We start from the raw sequence: 24,775 nt of genomic DNA on the forward strand, positions 1-24,775 counted from the left end.
TCTCTGTGAGTAGTATTAACAGACATATTATCTAATTTTTTAAATTAGTAACTGCAGTGAAGAAAAACTTAAACTGATGTGCTTTTTTTTTCCAGGTTTATTTTAAGTTTTCAGCTGGAGCAAATTAACTTGGGTTGCACTGAAAGAGTTGTTTACTGTCATTTCCTGTAAAACTGAGCTGTGAAATTTAACCAAATGAAACTGTCATTTCTCACCTTTCTAGGAATTCGAAAAGGCCTTGGATATTTTTAACATCACTCTAGCAAGGCAACAAGCAGAAGTTGAGGTAAAATTTCATCACTTGAGTCTAAGAATAACTGCAACATGAGGTTGTAGAGATTTTAGAGATATGCATTTCAGTTCTAGTGATTGAATTGTGCATCATACAGTCTTTCTATTTTCCTTGTATTTCACGTTTGTTAGTATAAGGCATAGTTAGTTTCAGCTTGTAATTAAGCAAAAATTAAATAGCTCCATATACTGCTTCTTCAGGATAACTGATCTGGGATAAATTTCTTTGCACTTCTGTTGAGGAGGATCTACTGTGGAAAATATGGTCAAAGGATGATAGCATAAGTCAAGTTGGAAGTGGTTATACCCAAAGCTTCAGCCTACTCCCCCCCCCCCCCGCCCCAGACTATTAGTTTATTCTTTTGCTTCCTGATACCATCTTATGTAGGCTGAACACCTGTGTATGTAGTATGTTGACCTTTTGTTACTATTTACAAATGTTATTCAGAATACAGCAAATGCAGAATACATTAAGTAGATAATCACATTTAGGCAAGATAATGTGACTTGAGTAGTTACGCTTAATTTGTTAGTCTTGTTTTTCCTAGGTTAGTGTATTGCTTAATTTTCAGTATAGTGTCTGAGCATCATTCCAGGAGACTGAAGTGAAATCTGTAGTGGTCTGTGAAGTGGTCTTTCTCCATTAATAATCAATGTGACTAAAAGTAAGCAGAATACGAAGTTTAGAATCTGAAATAATGTATGGATAATTAAACTTAATGAACATCAATAATTTCTTATGGCAGTGCTTGAAATAATTTTTTTTTTTTTTTGTGGAGTATATTAAGTATGGTGTGAAAGTAATTGCTGCGGTTATAGATATGGTGCTTCTAAACCAAAACTCTAAACAGGAATCCATAAATGTGATTTTTCCTTCTAGTTGTCTGTATGTACACCCACGTTTGGATGCTTGTATGATCATTAGTCAGCCTTTTACAGAACCAGAAGACACATTCATGTCCCTCCCCTTCAGTTGTTTGGCTGAACTGGAGTGCTTTTCATGAGAAGGGTTTTTTTGTTTTATTTTAGTTCTTGTTTAATTTTAGCATGCTTTATCTTGTGCTGCATAGTTTGTTTTGGTTTTACCTTTTTCCTCCTACTTTTTTCCAAGTGAGGGAGATCCCAAATAATTTCCTGTCTAGTTTTATTCTTCTTTTCTCCAGTGTGACCATGCTGCTTACAAAAGGTTATGTCGTATTGCATTCCTGAACACTTTCCAGTCCTGAGTTTTAAGACAGGTTTCTGTAGTGCTTAGAATTAGGTTGCAATTTGTTTGGGCTTTAAGCCTTACATCTGAAAAGTGTTAGAAAAGCATCTTGAAAGATCTGCTAGCTAGCTCTCTGAATTTATTTCCGAGTATTGAAAATCAGCTCACAGTGATTCTAAACTGTGTTCTACCTCCATCTATCTGTCAGAACCCATGTGTCTTATTGTTATCAGGTCATACCTCTGAAAAAAGTCTCAACGGACTTGTAAGAGGCAAATCTACTACTAGCTTGATATCCTGACAGTTAGCCTTAAGTCTACTAGGAATTTAAAGGAGCACTGTTTAGATGTGGGCTGAGTAAAGCCAGATAAAGGTTCCTACTGTTTGTAAGCTTTTTTGTTTTTTAAAAACATACCTTAGAGTTGAATTTCATGGGCTTGCTTTTCTCTAGACCTTGAAATCAAGCTCCCCAGAACTCACATTTGTGAACACAGTACCATCTGATTTTCTGGGAACTTTGTAGCAAGAACTTTATATTCCAAACCTTAGGCCACTTTTTAATCTTTATCACTAGTGCCCGAGGTACCAAAGACCAGCTTCAGTGAGCCAAGCATCAAGACTCTGTATCAGATAGCTTGAGAAATTTTGTGCTTTCAATCTAGAGAAGACTTCATAGATGATTTACCTAAATCAGAATACAGGATGATGCTCTTGGTTCTCCCTTTCTTTTAGTCAGAACAGTTTACCTTGCTGAGTAATCTTTCCAGAGACTATGACTATATTAATTACTAAACCATTGTAAATGGAGAACGGGGAAAGCTCAACAGGATTTCTTCAGGAAATTTCTTTAGTTCCCGTACCGCACAAATGTTTTCTTCATCCTTGCAGAAGTACAGTTCTGCTCCCTTCTGTCTGTAGCCTTTCTTACTTTGGACCCTGGTGCCAGCTGCTGCCTCAGACATGTTGAGAATTACAGCTTTAAGCATCACTTCTTTTTCTCCATGGCAGTTGTCCTTCAACACCAACTCCTTGGTGTCCTAGAAACCTCTAATTTCAGAGATTTAACAGCCTTTTTTTCTAAGGCTCTGTCTATTCTTTCCTTGGACTGTTTGCTCTGTTACATCTGCTTGCTGACTTGGTATCCTTTATAAAGAGGACTTTGGAGGATTTTGCTCAAACTTTTTGAGACCTTGTGTTGTTTAGCTGACATTCTGCATCATCTTTCTGAGGTGAATCAATAGTATCAGTTCAGAAGTCTTTATGTTTTTGTGGTGAGTCCTGCCTTCCATTGGCCTGTAGGTGGATAGATGTGACACATCCCTAAAAAGTTCTTATTTACAGCCAGCTGTTTTCCCTAATTGTGTTGCAGAGAGATCTTGGGTTTTTTTAATTCTGAGAAGGGATCCCTGTCTCGCTCACTTTGGGTATCACATTTGCTAGAGGATCTCTAAATTCAGGGCTTATCTGCAAGTGTTTATATCTTTTTGGATCATATTAGTCATGAAGAAAAAGAATTAGTTTGTGTGGTCCTCTGTAGCTTTGAGAACTCCTCTATAGTTTTGAGAAATCCTCTGTCTCTTAGATTGCTTGCTGTCCCATATGCCAAACTTCCAGTGGGCAAGTCTGGGTGTAGTTTGTAGTACTGGAATTATCACTGGCATCAGACAGGACATCCCCTAGTTGTTGAAATAATGAATGTGGGAGAAGGGAGGGCTTCCTTACTGTTACAGCTGTATGTATCCAGATCCAGGAATAGTTTTCTATATTCCTTAGAGTAAATATTCTATTACAAGAGCAATGATTTTTTTTTTAATTTATTATTATTGCTTTGGACATCTATCTTGAAATGAAAAATATAGGGATCATTTAAAATTTGGCCTGGGCTGGCTATTTAATTGCTTACATATATATTTTTAATGATTCCTTATAAGTGCATTGTTGTAAGGTAGATCACTATATAATGTTGTGGAATTTTTTTTTTTGGTGGTGAGAGCTAGAGAGAAAATCTGCTATGTAAGAAACATTGACTTAAAATCCAGCTACCTTTTGCTTGCTCTTTTTGTTCATAAAAGTGGTTGATTTTATGCAAGTGAGAATTGGTCTGATGATGCACTGTGTACTTGAAAAAGTTATTAGAAGAAAAAATAAAAAAACCCAAATAACATGTTGCCTTTTCAATGGTTGTCTAATGATGTTTTGAGCATGTGTTAGAGCATGTCTTAGGTCTATATTTTCCTTAAGAAAATGAAGAAAGAAGCATGAAGAAAATGACTTGTTTGAGTATTTTTTAAATTTCAGGCAACTAAGGCTGGATTAAAAATCTACAGACCAGGAGTAAAACAAGATGATGAAAATTCTGGTGGCTGGTTTAGTTGGATATGGAGCTGGTCAGGTGAAAAAAAGGATGAACAAAAACAAGAAGTAAAGGGTTCAAGTATGTTCATTTATTGGTATTTTTTTTTCTATTATTAAAAATGACTTATTAGAATCATAGGTCCCTAGCAATGGAACTTTGGATTTTTTTAATATTTGGGTTATTGGATTATTGACGTTTATATTTTCTCTTGGCCTTTTTTTTTGATGAAGTTGTTACTTGCATGTTACAGAGGTATCTTACAATTCCTTCCATAGGTCTTTCTGAACTGTCTTCAATTTGTGCTTTATCCTGCCACAGGTTTCACATTTGTTTGCATGGTGTACTGTGTATAGGGATTTGAAGAAGTGCTAGAAAACAGTAGCAGTTAATTGAATGTAAACAATTTTACTTCCATTCATTTTATAATGTGGCTATTTCATGCAGTGTATTAGAGTTTGATTCACTTAAGTGCAGGGCACCTAGTAAAGGTTGTGGAACATGGAAAGTAAATAAAAAAGGTTGCTGCTTTTGTTAGCAAGCTAGGAAATAGAATAGGTCAGAATAAAAGTATAACTGTATTTTAAAGCATACTTTAAAGCAAAGTCTTGAGTCTCCTATCCTCAGGCTTTTTGCTGTTACTAATCCAGGACAATGTTGACAGTATCTACTGTATGTTATAGAGCTACCAAGCACTGTAAAGTGTATAACAGTATTTGCATTTTTCGGTTACCTATATTGAATTTGACTAACCTCTTGCAATGTGACAGGTCTTGAAGAGCTGATGACATGTGAAGAGAAGGCTAAACTTTATGCAGCAATTGGATATAGTGAAACAGCTGTGGATCCAACTCTTCCAAAATCAGTAAGTCATAACTATGATACCAAACAATTGGTAGCTTTATTTACTAATAAAAATCTAAAGATGATAGGAAATCACTTTTAAAATTACTTGAAGCTCTGTCACTGTATTTCAATACTGTTCTGACACTTTTTAATTAAGTTACTGCATGCTGGCTTTGTGCAGAACAGAGCATCCTTAGATACAGTTTCAGGAGAGTGGTTATAGAGCTTACTTTGGATATTCTGAAAAAGTTCAGAATGAAATTTTGCTCGCTCAAGCTAAAATAAAATCATATAATTCGTGTATTGTTGTATAAGTTACGAAATGCTTCATATGTCCTCTTACAATATTCAGAAACTTAAGAAAGTACACTAAGTGATTCACCGGAATAATATAACTTAAATATAAGTGATAGTAGATGAGGTAGAGTAGGTGAGTATGTAAGGAAAGAGGTGATTGAAGGACCATAGTGGGGAAGAGCAACATTTCTGAACCATTCAGAGATAGTCTGATTAGTCATCTTTATGTGGTACAACCATATACGGTACAATGTACTGCCTTCCAGCTCTACATCAGAGGCCCTTTATCTCAAAATGTGGTGTAGAGACATCAAAGACATATGTTTGTAAGGGTAGTCTACTCTTACTCTAACCCTGCCTCTTCGTAATAACTATGGGAATGACTTTTACACCAGCTATGATCTAAGCTATTTATAGCACTAGAAAAATAGTATCAAACTGTTATTTGTGGTTTTCATCTCTTCATAAACTGTACTGAAATGTATATTAACATATTTTATAATCCACTGTTGTTGTTTTTCCTGCATATCTAGTATGAAGCCATGAAGTTCTCTGTGAAGTTATTAAGCATGTCTATATCAATAAGAGAAAACAAGCAATCTCCTGAGCTGGTAGAATTTGCATTAACTGGCTTGAGTACAGTATTTACCCAACGACCAGGTGCACAAGCAATAAGGTGAACTTTATAAAACTGTTTTTGCTCCTCATGAAATGTTCATGACAGCTAATAGGCATTTTAAGGCTCTGTTATGATGTTTAACTTCTATTTTTCACTGTCATCTCATGTGCACTTTGGGAGCAGAATCATCCTGCAACCAATGGACAAAGTGAATGGTACTGTTTCCGTGATTAAGTCCTCTCTATCTTCAGAATTTTTTGTGCCAGTACAGATTTTCTCCTCTTTTTCAGTTTATCACTGTTATGTACAACCAGTCCAGCTACTAACTTGTTTCTTGCTTTGAGAAGTGACTGTTACTCTTTTTGAAACTTAGTCTGAGCAAGGTGATCTCATAACCGCTTGTGTGTGGGCATTTAACGTGACTGAAAAGTTCTTGAGTTTTCAGCAGAGCTTTTAGATTTGCAGAAGAAAGCTGTAACTGATGATTTTGGCTTGGTTTTGTGCTCTTACAGTAGATGATGAAAAGCAGTGATATGAAATATCTTATTTTAATTTCAAATGCAATGACTTAAAAATTCTGGGGGAGGGTAGCCTTCCTGCTGTAAACCTTGTCCCTCTACTTTGGAGCATATTACTATAATCTATGTATGATATTAAGATACTATTGATCTTGCTGACTTTTATGCATAATTTTTTTTTTTAGTTTTGCTTGCAGCTTTTCTGTTTGTTCCCCTGCGCATCTAAATGCCCTAATAATGCTATCATACTGAGAAAAAGGGAAGAAAATGTTATATTTTTACAGTGAAACACTTTTCTTTGAGTGTTGAGAGATAAAGATCTTCAGCTGAGAGCTGTTAAAGAGGTGGACAGGGTATTGAAAAAAAAAAATTCAACACCTAAAAAATACTTCCTTAGAATAATGAGGCTATTAATCTTCTGCTCCTCTTGTGGTGTTTCCTGTATTTCTCCACACTGGAACCCTTCCTTCTCTGCTGTATCCCTGTTTCCCAGTGTAAACCGTGCCATCTAATTCCTGAGCTCATACTACAGAACTCCCATTTGCATGTCTCTTCCCTGCCCTGACACCTGTCCTCATGAAAAGTATACGAAGTGAATAACTTGGATCCCCTTTCTTATTTACTCAAGGGTGGCTAATAGACACAAAAGATAATTAAATGGAAAACAGTTAACACATGGATATATGTGTTATATCCTTAGACTAAGCTATTTATATTTAAGGTAGGGTACAGATCTGTTGTTGTCGTTTTGTTTGGTTTTTGGTTTTGGTGTTGTGGGTTCTTGTTGGTTTTTTTGTTTGTTTGTTTTTTGTTTTGTTTTTTTTTTTCTGTCAGCTTATTGTTTATACTCTTACCATCGAATTGTACCTAGCCAGATGGATATTACATCTGAACATGCTGTTTACCTTTCTTTACAGATTTGAAACAAAAATTACCTCACTTGAAGTTACAGGCATGTCCCGAGAAAAGTGTACACCCTGTCTCCTATCTTCTCGAACGGTCTATTCAGACAAAAGTACCTCGCTCTTAAGCATAATGTTTGAGACTAATCCTTTGGATGAGAAAGCAGATCAGAGGCTTAGAATAGAATCACAGCCACTGGAAATAGTATATGATGCGGTAAGTAAATATTTGAATAAGTTATAAATCTTGAAAAATATTACTTAATAGTAAATTTGCCATGTATTATTTTTGCTTTATTTTAACAGATGACAATAAATAGCTTAGTGGATTTCTTCAGGCCTCCAAAAGATGTACATTTAGAGCAATTGACATCAGCAACTCTGATGAAGCTTGAAGAATTCCGTGAAAAAACATCAACAGGCAAGTGCTGCATGCTCTTCTGATTGCACACTCAGACATATATTAGATTCTAGGAGTATGAAAAATATTTTATCTTTCCATATAGAGGTGCATGGATCCAAGTCATAGGTTTCTAACACAACACCTAAAAAAGCTGAATTCTTCAATCTCATTACAAAGCATTTGTTCTAGGTATTGGATAATTTTATGTCTGTATCTTTTTCAACTTCAACTTTATAAAATATGCTCCACACCCGCAGCTAGTATTTTCAGTATTTATTCTCTTGTACTCCATGCAGAGTTAAAAACAGTTTGTTACTTCCAACTTTTCTGTTTTCTTAATCTGAGTGTCTAAATGGCCTTAATTGTTTCATACTCTTTAAAAACTGAGATATTGGTCCTAATGACACCCCTAAATCCTTTCCAGAGTTGTTGCTTTCCAGGACAGTATCTGCCTTTGTATAGGTGTCTTCCACTTTCTTTATTCCTCGATGAATGTTGATTTTGATCTGGATTGACTCAGATCAAGTCATATAAACTATATTTATCTGTCTTCCAGTTACTCAGCATTAAAGCCATTCCTCTAGTTTTCAGTTCATCCTAGCCTTTTCTCTCTAGAGATCTTTATATTTTTGACACAACAATGAAAACAGTGAATACTTTTAAGACTAACACTGAGATTTGTGGAATTGTTCCAGTAAGAATGTCTGAGGCTTTCTAGATCAGAGGTGTGTCCAGTGCAGTGTCCTGTGGGTGGGAGAGGATGCTAAGGGGAGATTTCATATATAAATTATTTTTAAAAGGGAAAAAAAAAATCATTGAATGGTTTTTTAATTTGTAACCTATTAATATTTAAATTGTACATTTAAAAAATCTGAATACTCAGTGATAATAAGTGAAAGAAGTTACAGAAGACTTAAGCATAATGTATATTTAATCAATTGCTTTGATCAAGCTAGTATAAGGAATGAAATCAGGCATCAATTACATATCTGTTCATTAGTTCTTCTTTGACTGAACTGTTTAATTAAGGACTAATGGCAGATTAACCAAAGTTGTGTGGATCAACTTGCTTGTCTTTTATAGCTTCTCAGCAATACTGAAGATATTGATACCACAGTTCATTCTTGAGATTAATTTGATAAAAATTTGCTTAGATTCTCGACTCATTACCACTGAATACTCTGGTTCCAATCATGATGCATTTTCTTGTGGAAATAAGAAATCATGCTACGTATCTATTATAATTTAAGCATAGCGTTGCTTTAGAGGTATATCCAATGACTTTTACCTTCACAAGAATGCTCAGTTGTCCATAGTAATCTAAAAGCTTGTTCCACTCACAAATGAGAAGCCTGATGGAAATTTCTAAAAATATGCTGTGCATTGCTTGTAATATCTTGGCTGACACTTACAAAATTATCAGGGGAAGAACATTTTGTCTGCAGAATAGTCTGTTGCAGGGGGCTACACTAATCTCAGAGGTAGAATAAAGAAACCTGAATCATATCAATATAATTAATATGTTCAGATTTGCAGCCCTTCTCAGGAAAGAATTCTTAACACTTGTCTTTCAAGCAGTAGAAGATAACTGGAAAATATTGGGGAACTGTGAACTGCAGAAGTGAAGGAACTTGCTACACCAAAATAGTTACGATTTTCAGCACCACTAAAAGACATTGCAAAGGCTTAGTTTCCCAGAGTTTGATTTATGGACTCAACTACGTTCTCTTCCCAGACGAAGGAAAAAAGGAAGTCTTTTCTTGAACTTTCTACATCACTCAAAGTTAGGCATTGAAAACTGACAAAATCTTAATCTTTTTATTAATCCAAGTTATTTTATCTTGCAAATCCTGAAATGTGGTTGCCATCCAGTTCTTCATTGACTAATCTAGCTCTCCTGTGGCAGGACAGCCTTTGATAATGTTGGAACAATTTTAATTGCTTTCTTACCAATGTGGGTGTGCTGCAGTGTCATGTTGTCATCTTCATAATGTATTATCTCTACTTCTGTATCATCAGCTTGTTGCACCTGGTAAATATTTAATGGCTTGTGGCTGCATCCTAAGGCAGTTTTCAGTGCTAACTTGAAGCAAGACCATTTGTTCCTCTTCAGATGAGAAAAAAAACAGAATTTGATCTCAAATGTTCTGAGAGTTTGAATTTCCCAACGAACTGCATCATTTGTAAACAGAATTTTTGTAAGACCTTATATTTGCTGGTCTTCAGCATCTCAAGATGGAGATGCTTGTAAGCAATCAGTGTAAACTTCAGTATCGCAGTATTAACAACACTAGCAGTTTGGCTAGTGCAGCTGGATGCTCCCAATAAGAACTTCTAGAACAATTACATTTCTGAATCTACAGAGCACAATGGGTTAACTCGGCAATTGCCAGGTTGCAGTACACATTCCTGTTCTTCTCATTTCATCTCTGCTCAGTATGAAACTTTTTTGGATTTGCATGTCTCATTGCTGCCTCTACTTGTCCATTAGCATTGTTTGCTATCACCATTTCATCTACTTGGTGCTTCTTTAAAGACTGCCTATAATTATTGATTCAAAAGAAATCTGAAGAGCATCTGTACCTGCAATTAAACTTAGTTATCTAGCATTCAGAGCTTATTTAAAGTTAGACTTGAATTTCTTTTTATATATTCTTTTAATTCCATAGCTTCTGTATGGATTACATTGTTTATATTTACTAATTATATTATTTTTCAGGTTTGTTGTATGTTATTGAAACTCAGAAAGTTCTTGACCTCAAAATTAACCTTATGGCTTCATACATCATTGTTCCACAAAAAGGATTCTATGACCGTACGTCAAATTTACTACTTCTGGATCTTGGTAGTCTTAAGGTATGTATTTACCTAATTAAGTAACTTACTGAAAATAATAGTTCAGCTTTTATGTGATTTCCAGTTTCTTAATTTGTATATTGTGGCACTGGTTAAGTAAAAGTTCCTCTTGCAGTTTATGTATTAGGTATTTATTTTAAACTGCTTTCCAGTCAAGGCAGAAATTATTGAACTCTTCTCAGTAGATTCTTTCAACCCAAAAGAATTGTTAGAAAATAATCCTCCCCCAGTATGAAACCACTGTTGATGCTTTGAACTGTTATGTGGAAAATGTCTAACTATTTTTTACCTTAGAATATAAAACAGTAAACTTTTTACTTACATGCTTAAATGGTCGTCTTGTTTTTAATATTACTGTCATTTTTGTTATCAATTACGTTTTGGTCATTCAGTTTACTTTAAAATGAGAAAAGTAAACATCGGCAATTTGTAAAATAACTTGGATAAAATTAGAGATATGTTTGAGATACCTTTTTGACTTTTCCCTTGCATGAGGTAGCTTAATGATGTATTTAAAATTCCAATTTAGTACTACAAAATCATAGAAGAGACTGTTTCTGTATATTATTAGCAATCTTCTTACTCATTGGTGAACTTGTGTTCTTTTGGGAAAAATGATCTTATATGTATACAGGCAATCTAATTTTTTTTTTTTTACTTGTACTCTGGGTAAGAGTGATTCTGCCACTTACTATCTGTTTAGATTGCCTTATCTGCTTTTTTAATAAGGATTTGTTTCAAAGCTTAAAATCTTACTAAAGTAAGTTTTCTATGTCTGTGCCACAGACTGACTTTCTGGGCTTGCGGGTTTCAGTTAGAATCATAGAATACTTTGGGTTGGAAGGAACCTTTAAAGGTCACCTAGTCCAGCCCCTCTGCAATGATCAGGGACATCTTCAACTAGATCAGGTTGCTCAAAGCCCTGTCCAACCTGACCTTGAATGTTTCCAGGGATGGGGCATCTACCGCCTCTCTGGGCAACCTGTTTCAGGGTTTCACCACCCTCATCATAAAAAATTTCTTCTTTATATCTAGTCTAAATCTACCCTCTTTTAGTTTAAAACCACTACCCCTTGTTCTATCGCAACAGGCCCTGCTGAAAAGTCTCTATCCATCTTTCTTAGAAGCCCCCTTTATATGTTGAAAGGCTCCAATAAGGTCTCCCTGGAGCCTTCTCTTCTCCAGGCTGAGTAACCCCAACTCTCTCAGCCTTTCATCACAGGAGAGGTGTTCCATCCCTCTGATCATTTTTGTGGCCCTCCTCTGGACCCGCTCCAACAGGTCCATGTCTTTCCTGTGCTGAGGGCTCCAGAGCTGGATGCAGTACTGCAGGTGGGGTCTCACCAGAGCAGAGTAGAGGGGCAGAATCACCTCCCTCGACCTGCTGGTCATGCTTCTTTTGATGCAGCCTAGGATATGGTTGGCTTTCTGGGCTGCGAGTGCACGTTGCTGGCTCATGTCCAGCTTTTCATTCACCAGTACCTGCAAGTCCTCTGCAGGGCTGCTCTCAATCCCTTCATCCCCCAGCCTTTAATGATACCAGGGGTTGCCCTGACCCAGGTGCAGGACCTTGCACTTGGCCTTGTTGAAAAAGAATACATCAGGTGCTTCAGAAAGTGGAATTAGTGAAAAACATTGCTATGTAGATACTAAAAATAATTTGGATTTACAACCAGATGACTTATTCAGTGACTAATAATTTTACCAGCTCTACTGAATGCTGATCATTTGTAGGCACTTTGTAAAGTTCAATAATCAATGTATATTTTGGTTGGGAGTTTGAGACAGCCTGCTAGATCTAATGGAGGAGGGTGATGATCTAATGAACAGCCCACCTCCTCTACTGCACCCATAGGAAATTACTGTCAGAATAATACGTAGAAGAATACGTTTCAAAATCACACGCTAGTAAATGTGTCTGTGAGATTTTTTTCTGAAATGGATGAGTAATTTTCATAGTGAATGTGACTCTTGGATTGGTTCCTGTCCTTTAATAGAAATTAGAAAGCAAGATGAAGGAATTGGGCAATACCAAAAGGGAAAAGTTAGATGCCTCGCAGGATATGATTACTAATTCTGTATTCACTTCGAGTGACATATGCTTAAGTGAGATGTGGGTCATTTGTTGAATGAGTATGTTTAATACAAAACAAATAGTCTTTTTCACTCAGTTATGTACTAGATAAGGTCAAGCCCCAAGGGGAAAAATGGCATATAAAATTAAAACTGTATCTCAATGCAGATACATAAGTGGACTTAATTAAGGTTGCACAGGCAGTATTAATTTGGTAATTCTGAATTTTCAATTTGCAAGTTATTTTTAATGTAAAAGTAGTCATAGTTCAGTAGCACTGGAAAAAGAAATGCTATGTCTTGGACACTAGCATTTAAACCTGTTTCACCGTTATGAAACTTATCTTGAATATTGTCTGGGTCTGACAAAAACAGACATGGATCCAAAATTATTAGACATTTAAGGATGAGGACAGCCACATTTCATTGGAGATAAATAGCAGAGAGGACGCATACAAATGTGAAATACCAAAGAAGTATGGGCATCCCAAAGCTAAGTCAAAGGGATACTGACTGGTATTAAAGCAAAGACATTCTACATTGATGATGAACAGTCCAAACCCCCTTTTCCCTTTTAGTCTATTTGACTAATATGTAACAGGGTAATGCCACAACTAAATTCAAGAGGATTCAAAAATAGATTTCATATTTCTGAGGTGCTTAATACAGTAATATTTTTATATATAAAAACCTCTAAATAGTTATTCTACTGATTACAAAGGGTTTGAGACTTTATACTTTGGGGTATGAGTCACTTATTAAAGGAAATTAGTTTATACAAAATATATCGTATAAAACTTCATAGACTTTAATTCATTTTTTATTTTGTTTATTTTCTTAAAGAAATGGAGTTCAATACTCTCTGTATTTTGTTTTGATACAGGCTACTAATTTTAGGTATCTCCTCTGCTGTGATATTTGTGAGACTGTGCACTTTATTATAAGGACTTAAATTTAATCTTTTGTCATGGTAGGATCAAGTATTTGTAGAATTAGTGCTTTTAATATTTTTGAAATTGATTTATGCTTTTTTGTGACTGTTTTTAAGATGAAAAGCAAAAGTCGTTCTGATTTATCAGAACTCAAAGTAGGACAAAGCACTATTGAAGATATAATGTCAAGAGCTTATGACAGTTTTGATATCCAGCTCAGCAGTATACAGTTACTGTACAGCAAACATGGTAAGTATTCATAAAAGTAATCTTTCTCTATATTAGTAAAAATCTTTTGGTGGTTGATGTGCCTTTTATATTTTTAACTGAAACAGTGGAGAATCTTTGGAACTTACTTCTTTACACTCATGTTCTAAACTCAGTCCTATAAACTATGTTATTAATTTCCAAAACATACCTTTAGGCCTTGAATGCCAACCTTAGTTTTGCTAAATAAATAAACTTGCAAAAGATCCCTTATTTTTTAAGAAATTTCATTTGATTTTTTCCATAATAAATATAAGAGTGTAATGAATTTATTTATGGTATTTTCCTTCAGTGCCTTTTCCTTGCTTCCCTCCAAATTTAAAGCAGAATCCATGGGCAGTGGTGGGTTTGATCATTTTGTGAGGGTAAAGAAGGGATCAGAATCCCTTATTGAGGGAAACTTTTACTGGTAGCTTGGGAACTAAAAATATACAAAGAGTCAGAACCAGAGAAGTCTTAAGCATTTAATTCTTAACCCTCTGGTTCCAGAGGGGAATCCAGAGCCTAAACTCCCAGTACCATGCATGTTAAGAATTGGGCCCTTAAAAAGTCTGCAGCATGGATGGAGCAGCTGCTTAGTTGTGAATGGTAGAAATTATTAAGTAGTCTTGTATGTCTGAAGTTTGGATCCTGTATAATATACATGCATTGATAAAGCTGTAAAAGAGATTGTGTCACCTGAATTTTTAGCAATATATACTAACTAATATTGGATACTTTAATTCTGTGATATGTGTAATGAGAAGGAATTTCAATGTTTAAAGTGTAGGTTTTCTTTGCTCTTCTAGATGAGAACTGGCAAGAGGCTCGGAAGCTGAAAAATTCATCTCAACATATCTTGCAGCCCTTGGATGTAAAAGTGGAATTGAGCAGGGCTATGGTTGTTACAGATGCAAGAATGCCCAAGTATGTGTTTTCCTATTTTGAAGTTTTATGGTAAATGACTTCTTTTGGGGGGGGGGGGGGGGGATAATCAAGGATCTAATTATACTTGTGCTATTTTGTATTGGCCATGTGTGAATCTTGGGTAGCTTCATCAAGAAAATAGAGAATAAACCCAAGAAGTTGCCAGCTATTGAAGAGGTGATAGAATGTTATATTGTTATAAAATAAGGATGTGTAATATATTTAAAGACTTTTAGTAAAGATATTAATACCTGTTCTAATTAGGTCTTTCTAATAGCTACATTTCAGTTCTCATTGGAAATACTGAGGAGCAAAAAATCTGAACTTAGTCTCTTTTTATAAACATCACAAAAATATTCTGAAAAGTAATGTACTGTCATACTCCCTCTCACTTAGGTTATTCATCTTGTTTGTTTACTTACTAGAGATCACTTCTCAGCAAAACAGCTCTTAATGCACTGAGTTTGCACTTAGGCTTATTTAGCAAAAATCCTATTAGTTATGGAAATTGTACTCAATCAGAAGAAAATGTATGTTACTGTTAATGAAACGTTGATGTTCAAGATCACTGAGTGAAAGTGCCAAAGATTAACTTTGTACGTATTTTGAAAAGTGCATCTTTACTAATGTCTGATAAGGACACTACTAGCTAAAAAAATCCGATCACTTTGAATTACTTGCAAACTAGCACATTACTGCATTACAAGGTAATTTGGTTTAAGTGATTAATAAGAATCATATTCTTATGCTACAACAAGCTAGCATATGCTTATTTCATTTCTTAACACTGTTAGAAATTCAGGTTTTAGCTAGGTACTTCAGAAAATTAATGGCATAAAAATAGACGTAGGCTATTGCAGAAGATTTAGTACAATCAGCAAAATCAAGAGGCAGTTTATGAAATAAAAAATTACAAAGAACCTTAGGACTTGCTTTGTCAGAAAAAACCCTAAAAATAATGTACCTCACCAGTGCTGTGTATTGTGAACGCAGATCAATGATTTCATGGTATAGTGGTGCCACCTCCTGGAAAGCTGGAAGGCCAGATTCTGAATTTTGATGCTTTACAAAACATCTTATTCTTTTCCTCCTTACTTTTTCTCTGTTTGGTGGAGAAGGTGAGATAAGGGAAATAACAACTCACAGGAATCTCTCTTTTTATGTCAGAAAGTCCAGGGAGGGAAAGTGAGATTTAATTTCTATGGTCATATAACAGAATGTTGTTTTAATGTAGGTTTGTAATCGACATCTAGTATAACCTGGATTAAGGAGTGTCTGCTCTTAGTGAGAACACCTGTTGCAGTATTGCCTATAGTACTTACCTGTCTAGCTGTCTTGGCTACCCTGTGTGCTTCTCCTTTTGGCAGTTTATGCGTCTAGACTGATTCTGGGAAATTTTTCCCTAATTAATATTATTTTTGTATTCCAAATTCTCATACAGTCACTTACTTGATAGTAAATAGTTTCTACCTGTGTCTAGAAATTGGCAAATTTTTCCTCCACTGAGATAGTAATATTTCGTAGAGATCAGCTGCTACTTCTTTCTGAGTGCCTGCACTGTCTACAACAGTTAGGAATGCTACAGACAGCAGTTTGGCACTAGATAAGTGTATACCACAGTGAGTTACTAATCATAACTAATACTTTCACCTGCACCAAGAGCAAGTAACCGTTTCAAATCTAGCATGTTGATACTGTGACTCAACAGCAGCTGAACTTGTTCATTTTGTACCTAGTTCAGTCTCCAAATGCTTCCAGGATGTATTCTGCAGATGGTATTATAATAGTCTAGAGTCATCTACCAGTCTTGAAATAACTGGTACAGCAGCTTTTTACCTGATGGTGGAGATCTGACCTTTTAAGGGCTTGCTGCTCTTCCTTCTTGCTTTGAGATCTTTAAAGTTCTGAAATCTGAAAATCATGAACTTCTGTATAGTATATATCCAGTTAGGATCGTATGATAAATTTTTACATTTCGTTATATATCTCCCAAATCAGGTAAAACTAAAAATGTTCTATTTTCTGTTGGTCTCTAGCTCTGACTACTCAAACCCATCAATACTACTGGAATCAACGTAGCTTCAAATGCCAAATCTCTCATTATCACTGCATAATCTCTTTTTGTTTTTAAGAATGGTCAGTTTGTGTGTTTATGTACAAATATTTAGGCCCATGTGATCCCTAGGTGACATCGTGCACAAATGATAAAAATTAACTGATAGCTTTTGTGTCAGCAAAAATCCCCTAAACTGTGAATTTTAGTAGTTATAGTTGAATATGGTATTGTGCATCAGTATTGCTTACATCAGTTACACATATATGAATGTATTTTTAGTATACATGTAGCTATTCCTTTATATTCCAGTTTTTATAAGTACACTGGCATATAAAGCCAGCATTATATTTTTCCTGAGCTTTTCTTCATTAACGTTTGGAACTGTGCTGTAGAACAGCATAGTTCTGTTGAGAAAGGTGAGTTGAAAAATGTTTGTTCTACAGCAAAAACTAGTACCAAAATTGCTTTGTTTACTGTAGTAGAATTTTATGAATGAGTTCCTTAGTTTGGAGGGCACCTATTTCACTTTGTTATCTAAAAAGCAGGTAATTGGGTGTCTGTTTTTTTAATTCTTTGATCTTTGTACTTCCTTGGGTGACCATCGAATCCAGCTGAATTCCTTGTGATTTTGTTGTTCAAAACTAATAATGAATTCACCAGGACTTTGTGCTGGCTTTGTTTAGGAAGGCACATTTCTATATAGCTGCCTTGAAGAGAACACTAATTTATGTAACTTCCATTTGTTGGAAGACCACTGTATCAAGGGCCTTTCACTGTTAACCTGTATTTCATCTACTCATGTTTCCTAACCATTAAAATGGGCTTTCACTGTGTGGTTGGATCTGAATATCTGCCTTTCTTTAATTTCTGAGAATAGGATGCAGTGCTCCTTATAGTTTCTGTCACTTCACATTTGGAAGCACTGAAATGATACTGTAGTTTTCTAGCCTAAGTATGGTGGTTTTTTTTTTTTATGTTTGTTTTATCCTGTGATATGGTTCCCCCGTTTTCTGAAGGAGGTGTCTAGGAGTCTGTCATCTGGTTTTTGAAGGTGTATGAAGCCAGTATTAGGATACCAGTATTAAGAGCATCCTTCCATATAAGTGTTCATTAAAAAAAAAAATAAAAAAAATCAAATTTGAAGGAATGTACTTATTTGCAGCTTTGAGAATGGCATCCTTAACATTTCCTTCTCTCTAAATATAACCAGTCTGAACTTGGAAGAAGTTGCTGCACAGATTTTCCTCATCAATTGGAGTACTTAGCTCCTCCATGCCTCAGTCTCTACGAATTGGGAATAATTATATTCTACTTCAAGATGTTTTCTGAACCTTAAAAGCTTTTGTTAAAAGAGCAGTGTAGTGAGCCTGGGATTATTTGCAGTTACCTGCTTTGTATCTAAGTGCCTTCCATATAGTTGCATGGACTGTCCACTGTACAAACATTCATCAAAAATTACTTAACAATATACATGAATTTTTGTAGGGATGTTTAAGTGCAATGGAAGTGAGAATTGCATAGTCCTAGATCATTGGAGCATTCAAGCAGTAGATGGGCAGGTTCTTTCAGACCTGGCAGCTACGCTTCTACCCTGCCCCTCTCTTAAAATAAAAGAACAAAAAAGAAAAAAAAAGGTCTAAATTTCTCTCTGACAGAACTGGAATTAAGAATAAGAGTCAAAAGCAGTTGAGAATTAATTCCTTAAGAATATAAGGATGTGAAGAAATTCATAGACTGTAGAAAACTAGGTACTTACTATTACAGTTTAACACGTACAACTTTGTGCTTGGCTTGCACAGGTGTAAGGAGCTATTTTTCCAGTTACTCTTGCAGTCTCAAAATTAGTTGAGGGTGATTGAAAATTTTGGGGTTTTTGTCCTCACATCTCCAATGTGTTATATTTTATGTTCCTTTTGAAGACTGACCTCTGAGTTAAGCACAGCAAAATTGGGAGGAAATAGCAGGTCCTGTTCCTTACACCCCACGTGTTAAGCATGTGCTGCTGCCTGCTGTTGGAGATAGTTGAACAGACCTCTTTATCTGTTCTAACTAGATGTTGGAATAAAAGCATAATAATGTTCTTGGAGCCAGTTTTCTGCTTGCTTCTGTTCTGCTTACTTCTGTGGGAAACTGGGATGGGTTTTAGGTCTTTAAAAAGTCAGTGTCTATGTTTGAAGTGATTCTACTTCTTTTTGGCCAAAGCCTATTCAAACAGGCTTAAAATATGTTTTACTGCTTTCATTTTTAAAGACACTTACTTTATTCTTTTATGTCCTTTATAGCTATGCCATTTATTCCTTTGTTAAATATTTAGGCTACTGCTAGAGTCAGCTTAAATATACATAATTTCTAGGAAGTATTTTGTATACTTTCCTTGAAGTTTTGGGCTGTAAACTTTCTTATGCAAACCCTCCCCTCATCTTTTCTTCTTTAAAATACTGTGTAAAGACTCAGTTATGTGATTTATTACAAGTAATTAAATGAAATATACAAACAAGAGGGAACAGTTTCTGATTGTGAGGAAAATATGCTTTATATAGGCAAATCAGAAGTGGTTATTAGTATTATTTGCAGTCCTGATCTGCAAGACATTGTATCAACTGGAAATATAAGTTACATTAATAACTCAGTATTTTCTGGTTAAGTAACTCTTCTGTGTGCAACAGAAGTTACACACATATATATATTACCCACAATGGTTAGATGAATGATTTTTGGACAAGAAAGACTTGTATGTTTTTCAGAAGAAAATGAATGTAAAGTTTGAATGAAATAGTTTTAAGATAACTTTGATTGTTTACAAAACAGGTTCAAACTGTCTGGACAGCTGCCTTTACTTTCTATCCAAATATCAGACCAGAAGCTGACAAGTATCTTGGAGCTAATTGATAGTATTCCTAAGCCAGAAAGTGCTCCTGCTACCAGTTCTCCTCCAAAAATAACTGAGGTAAGGTTTTAAAAAAAAATTTCACTAATAATTATCAGAAAAATACCTTCTTGCTATTAGCATTGCAGTTTTGAAAGGAGCACAACGAAGTGGAGAGCAAGCATTTACTTAGTACCTCTTGAAAAACAGCTAATTCTCTAAAGCTATAGAAATTTTGCTTGTTATTTAGTTGGTTTATTGTGATCTTTAGTCAATAATTATGAAATAGTTGTCCAGTGGTTGAATTTAAAATAAAAAAACCCCAAACTTTTACTACTCTGGGAATTACTTTGTAGTTCATATTAATCTTGAATAACAAACGTACTCACTTTTGTTGAGGATTAGTTTAATTTTACCTTCAAATTTACACACGTATGAGTACTGCAGAGTTTGGGTTCAGCTGTTTCGTTTAGCAAAGAAAAGATTGAAACCTTGGAATTTTTAAAGTTGAAGTATTATGTGAATCTTAGACAGGAGTTTAACTTTCAAAAACAAAACAAAAAATAGCCACTATCTGTGGCTAATGTTGGCTAAACAGTGCCTGCCAAGCGAAAATGGCAGCTTCATTTCCGCTGACTTCACTTCTCTTCCCAGCTTGTCTTTATTCAGTTGTACAACACACCTGAGGGGGTGGCAGTTCTGCCTTGCATTTCTGAGATTTAGGACTGTGGACTGAGTTCTCTCCCTACTTCCCCACCCCCTTTCCTTAGTGAAAATGGTTCAGCTCACTGTTTTATGCTTTCTTCGGGACAGAGGATTGCCACTTTCTTATTGTTGTTCCTGGAAAGTATGTTTTACCTTTTGATATGAGCTTTTTTTAACAAAACTAGGAAATGAACTCTGAATTGCTAATTTTTAACATCACACTAGTCTGCGTGATCTGGCTATGTTTTATATATCTTTAAAGCAGTCCTATCCTTTGAACATATGTGAAATCTCATGGTCAAAGACAAAATTGGGCTATCCATTTTTCTGTCACTTGTAAATACTTCTAATTATCTGTTATCTAATCTTTTGTGTACTTGATTCTAAAGGAATAATGGTTATCTTTGTGTGATGTTTTGTTCTGCTCATTTTTTTTTTTCCCAAGATTACTTAATAATTATCTTTCCATCTTTACACAAATTATTCTGCCCTGTTCCTGATGGCTGTTGCTGCAGTTTTGGTGGTGTTTTCTGGGGGCTATGTTAGCATAATATTCAATAACTGTAAGTGCACACGACTAGACATGCATACCTATTGAAAGTGTGTATAGAGTGAAGATTTTTTTCCCTTCAATGTGTGGTTCCTGCCATCTCTTTAGTGGTGATGTTAAAATTCTAGCTAGTTCTGACCTGCTCTTTCACCTTCATATACTAATAGTATCCCCAACCAAAAGCTGCCCCAGTCTCTGTTTTGTGCAACTAATCACAGACAAACTTTCTTCAAGGGTAAGTGATGGGATTTTAGTTTTACGTAAATAAAATGCACACATATAAGATGATTATCCTGTACTTTATAACGTTGCCTATACTTGAATTTAATTATAGAATTCAACTATTACACTTAAAATATTTTAAGTGACTTTGATGTGCTTAGTATTATCTGTACATTACTTGTGCCATACAAGGAAAGACTGCTGGAAAGACTGAGGAAAGACTGTTGAGCCAGTATGAATGTATTTGCATTATATGCAGCATCCATATTAAAACCTATGGTTAAACCTGTCTGCTCAAGCTTCCATCTATTGCAGAGCTTGACAGACTCTAGTTGCTGGTATTAAATTCAGTTATTTGAGTGGATTTGCTGCTTTGGTGGTGGGAGATATACTCCCATGCTTTCATCCTTGTAGCTGAAATTCTTCTGACCTTTGTTGCCATCACATCACTTCTGAACCAAAAAGGATGTGAAATCCTTTTTCAGAGCTCCACATGTGAACTTTGTTCTTCACATTTTGAGGTAGTGGAGGAATTGTTCTTGGGCTGTGAAAACAGAAGACTCTTCAGAAGACATCCTTCTAGGTTTTTGCACCCTGCATTTTCTTGTACTTTAGTACAAGAAGGCTGTCCACTTCAGTGTGGAAGGCTTTATTTCTCATTATTTGGCACTGCGAAGTCAAGTCTCACAGTTTCTTCTTGTCTTCTTAGAATGTGAAAGTGTTACAGATGAGACACACTAAGTCTCTAAGAGTCTTGTAACTGTGAATCTATCACTCATAGACATGGATATATTAAGTAAGGTCAAATTATGTAGGCTGGAGACTGAGAAGATAGACTGTTGAAATGTGAAGAGTGAGATGGAAAATGGAGCCTTGGAAACAATGTTCAAAGATGAATGTTTTCTTTGTTGCCATAATACTTAGATTTCTGTAAGATACTGTGAGTTATTGAATAATTGTCTGAGCCTGGGCTTTGAAAGCGGTGGGGGAGAGGGTGAAGAACTACTGTCATCTGTGCAGTCCAGAGCCAAAGGCAGTCAAGAAGAACAGGCACACAGACAACGCACTCGTCACTCCGTGCTTTAGTACTCTGTGCAAGGCATATATATACTAAATATGCACATGGAACATGCAGATGAGAATTCTTTACGGACTCAAACCACTGAGACTGCTTTCTGAGGCTTGATGGGAAATCTGGCTTTGGTGAATAAACCATTTGGTTACCTTCACTAAGAGAATTTAATTCTGTCATATATGATACCACATGGAGTGACGATTCTTGTCCTTTTGTCCACTCTAGTAGCAAAACAGTGACATTTCACACATTTTCAGTTAATTCTCTGGGTTGTGCATAACTGCATCTCACAATTAAAGACTCTAGCATCTGTTTTTCCAGATATATGAAGAAATGAGATTCAACAAGGCTAAGTGCTGAGTCCTGCACTTGGGTCATAACAACCCCATGCAACGCTACGGGCTTGGGGAAGAGGACCTGGGGGTGTTAGTCAACAGCCGCTGAATATGAGCCAGCAGTGTTCCCAAGTGGCCATGAAGGCCAACAGCATCCTGGCTTGTATCAGAAATAGTGTGGCCAGCAGGAGTAGGGAAGTGATTGTGCCCCTGTGCTCGGCACTGGTGAGGCCGCACCTCAAATACTGTGTTCAGTTTTGGGCCCCTCGCTACAGGAAAGACATTGAGGTGCTGGAGCGTGTCCAATGAGCAACGAAGCTGGTGAAGGGTCTGGAGCACAAGTCTTATGAGGAGCGGCTGAGGGAACTGGGGTTGTTTAGCCTGGAGAAGCGGAGGCTCAGGGGAGACCTTATTGCTCTCTACAACTACCTGAAAGGAGGCTGTAGCAACATGGGGGTCGGTCTCTTCTCCCAAGTAACAAGGGATTGCACAAGGGGAAATGGCCTCAAGTTGTGCCAGGGGAGGCTTAGATTGGATATTAGGAAAAATTTATTTACTGAAAGGGTTGTCAAGCATTGGAACAGGCTGCCTGGGGAAGTGGTTGAGTCACCATCCCTGGAGGTATTTAAAAGACGTTTGGATGTGGTGCGTAGGGACATGGTTTAGTGGTGGACTTGGCCGTGCTAGGTTAATGGTTGGACCTGATGATCTTAAAGGTCTTTGCCAACCTAAATGATTCTATGATTCTATGAAATTTAGAAACAATTCTGTCTGCTCTAATGTTTTCTCTAGCTCATTTTTCTTTTTTTCCTACCTGCCGCTAGTATCATGTGATTTTTGTAAAGAACAGTTGCTCTTTTACGGTTCTCCGAAGTTGCTATGCTGTAGTCCTATGAGGGACTAGGTTTTGTCTTTCATGAGTTATCATATGATGATAACTGTCCATCTTTTGATCTGTGAAGTTGCATGTTTGAACCTCTTTGCCATGTTTCCTGATGTATTCTCTCTGTAGCTAGATGAATGTGCAGTACCTGCTGCTTCTACCTGATTTAGGCCTCATTTCTCCCCACGCTTTTAATTTTAGTAATTTAAGTGTTTAACTGTAATGATTTGCATTTAAAATAAGACCAATTTCCTTAAGTTGTAAAACTTTCATGCAGCGTATGTGCATGCAATAGCATGACCAATTAATTCAAGCACAAAATTTTATGGTATCTCCTGTTTCAGGCTGCAATATCCCCTGTGCTCTCAGCACCACATTTATCACAAGGTGTGTTTCCTGTTTTGGATCTTCATTCATTTACTGAGTCAGGTAATATATAATCTATTTTAAAGTCTGATTTAATCAACAGGTCAAGTCAAAATTTTTAATTCCTTGAATCAATTTGTTTCTCTTGGAGTAAGTGACCGTTTGTGGCTTGCTTTCAAGTTCTTGAAGGTTGAGTAGTATTATAGTCTATGCAGCTTATTATAATTCACTCTGGACAAAATATTTGTGTATTTTCTCATAGCAGTAAAATTTTGTATGCTTGTTCTTGTCGTTCCCTTTTTGAAGCAAAGCAGTAAAGTGTTTGGTAGGATGGGGTTCTTTATTTTTGTCTTTGCATATGTTACTACAAATCTCTATTCAGAACATCTGAAGTGGTATGTATGTCATTTTTTGCTTCAGTATGTACTTAGTCCTCTGATGGTTTTAATTATTTTCTTCTGGTGAAGGATTTCTCTCCTTAGCTGGACTTATTTAAATTACAAAATACTGAAATGATGACTGTTAGAAACTACTGTGTAGTTATAAACAAACATCATTTCAGCTTCTACGGGATTAAACAGAAGATTGGCTGTGGAGAAACTGGCCATGTTTATTACTGCCTTGCTGTTCCAACAGCTTAGCTAGATTGTAATGTTCTATCTAGTAGTTATATTTGAAAAATAATAAAAAATATGAATGTTATTTCAGTGTCAATCACCTTTGTCATGCCAAAACACTCAACTGGAGAAACAGAGAACAATACTTTTTCTCCTCACTCAAGTTAATGATATATGTGGTTTGCAAACACTAGCAAAATTATCGGCAAAGTTAATTTTTATGTCTACTTTATCACTTTAAATACAGTGTGTGTACAGTATGTACAGAAACATGTATCTATGCATCTTCATCTATTTCTTGTGTGAGTTCCTTTAAGTGCCCAAAGGTAGAGAGAAAGTGTCTTTCAATTCTTAAAACTTAGGATGAGACAAGAGCAAACACTGTCAACAATTGAGTTGAGAAAGTAATAACTAGATTTAGATTGAATCAAGTCTGTTTTTTAATTTATACTATACATACGTTTTAAGTGATTCATGTTATTTCTCTGTCTTCACCCCGCAGACTCAAGGGTGCTTTTAAGAATTAGAAAATACCTCTTAATGTCAGTTGTTCGGTTTTGTCAGAAGAGGGGTACTTCTTCCACAGTTACCCTTTAACCTCACTGTTTATATTTTTAGGTGAAGGAAAAG

General features: G+C 35.9%; 1 protein-coding gene across 6 annotated transcripts in view; it reads left to right on the forward strand.

The window, feature by feature from the left end:
• Nucleotides 1–24,775, forward strand: part of VPS13A (vacuolar protein sorting 13 homolog A) — a 114,420-nt gene that overhangs the window by 17,351 nt on the left and 72,294 nt on the right. For all 6 annotated transcript variants that reach the window (XR_012042069.1, XR_012042070.1, XM_072859089.1 and 3 more), the window contains exons 14-24: nt 224–286; nt 3,797–3,932; nt 4,622–4,716; nt 5,528–5,670; nt 7,049–7,250; nt 7,340–7,454; nt 10,156–10,292; nt 13,414–13,546; nt 14,353–14,470; nt 19,335–19,473; nt 23,507–23,591. Coding sequence is in view for 4 of the 6 variants with exons in the window: in XM_072859089.1 (XP_072715190.1) it covers nt 224–286; nt 3,797–3,932; nt 4,622–4,716; nt 5,528–5,670; nt 7,049–7,250; nt 7,340–7,454; nt 10,156–10,292; nt 13,414–13,546; nt 14,353–14,470; nt 19,335–19,473; nt 23,507–23,591 (1,366 nt within the window). In the remaining 2 variants the exon portion in view is untranslated. The remainder of the gene's footprint in view (nt 1–223; nt 287–3,796; nt 3,933–4,621; nt 4,717–5,527; nt 5,671–7,048; nt 7,251–7,339; nt 7,455–10,155; nt 10,293–13,413; nt 13,547–14,352; nt 14,471–19,334; nt 19,474–23,506; nt 23,592–24,775) is intronic.

The sequence above is a fragment of the Ciconia boyciana genome, chromosome 4, assembly GCF_034638445.1.
Source record: "Ciconia boyciana chromosome 4, ASM3463844v1, whole genome shotgun sequence".
Classification (NCBI taxonomy): domain Eukaryota; kingdom Metazoa; phylum Chordata; class Aves; order Ciconiiformes; family Ciconiidae; genus Ciconia; species Ciconia boyciana.